The following is a 631-nucleotide window of genomic DNA, read 5'->3' as shown; positions in this document are numbered from 1 at the left end:
GAGGGAGGGAGGGAGGGAGGGAGGGAAGGGGGCAAGGCACCTGATGGTCGAGTTTGCGGAGAAAGGCCCGTTCCATCTCATTGATCTCCTCCAGGATGATGGGACTCTCCCTCTCGTCCCAGCCCGTGACCGCCGTCCAGATTTGTGGGAAGTCCTATCCAGGAAGGGGGAGAGGAAGGGGAGAAGCGTGCATGTCAGGGGTGCTAACAATTCTCCCCTCGACCCTCCGTCCTCATTCCTCCCCTTTCTCTCTCCCCTCCTTCCCCCCCTGTCTCCCAACCTTGTTGCGCAGCGCTCGGTCGTCCCACGTTTTTTGGGCAATCATGAAAGCGATCAAGAGGACCCGCCGCCAGTTCCCCGCGTGGAGGGTCATGTCTAGGGAGGGAAGGAGGGGAGAGAAAAACCGGCCGAGTCATGCAATCGGTCGCCGGGTCCTTCACAGACAATATCCCATTTCCACCGCTCCTCCTTCCCCCCATCCTCATTCCCTCCCTTCCTCCCTCTCCCTCTCTCTCCCTACCAGGATTGTACTGGAAGAGCCGCATGACGAGGATGAGGGCCATGATGTTGCACTCCGGTGTCCACTTACACAGCTGATATATCCGGGTCAAAAACTCCCCCACGTCCTCCG

At 59.4% G+C, this 631-nt stretch overlaps 1 protein-coding gene across 1 annotated transcript in view; it reads right to left on the bottom strand.

Moving 5' to 3' along the window:
* Positions 1 to 631, bottom strand: part of NGA_0233900 (uncharacterized protein) — a gene marked incomplete at its 3' end in the record, with an annotated part of 880 nt that extends 249 nt beyond the window's left edge. Inside the window, exons 1-3 of the mRNA XM_005854400.1 lie at positions 521 to 631; positions 281 to 375; positions 41 to 154 (exon numbers count right to left, since the gene is read on the bottom strand). Of these exons, the coding sequence (XP_005854462.1) occupies positions 41 to 154; positions 281 to 375; positions 521 to 563 (252 nt within the window). The 5' untranslated portion in view covers positions 564 to 631. The remainder of the gene's footprint in view (positions 1 to 40; positions 155 to 280; positions 376 to 520) is intronic.

Source organism: Nannochloropsis gaditana, assembly GCF_000240725.1.
Source record: "Nannochloropsis gaditana CCMP526 unplaced genomic scaffold scaffold518, whole genome shotgun sequence".
NCBI classification, from domain to species: Eukaryota; class Eustigmatophyceae; order Eustigmatales; family Monodopsidaceae; genus Microchloropsis; species Microchloropsis gaditana.
The sequence above is the reverse complement of the archived record's forward strand: the minus strand, read 5'-3'. Positions and strand labels throughout refer to the sequence as shown.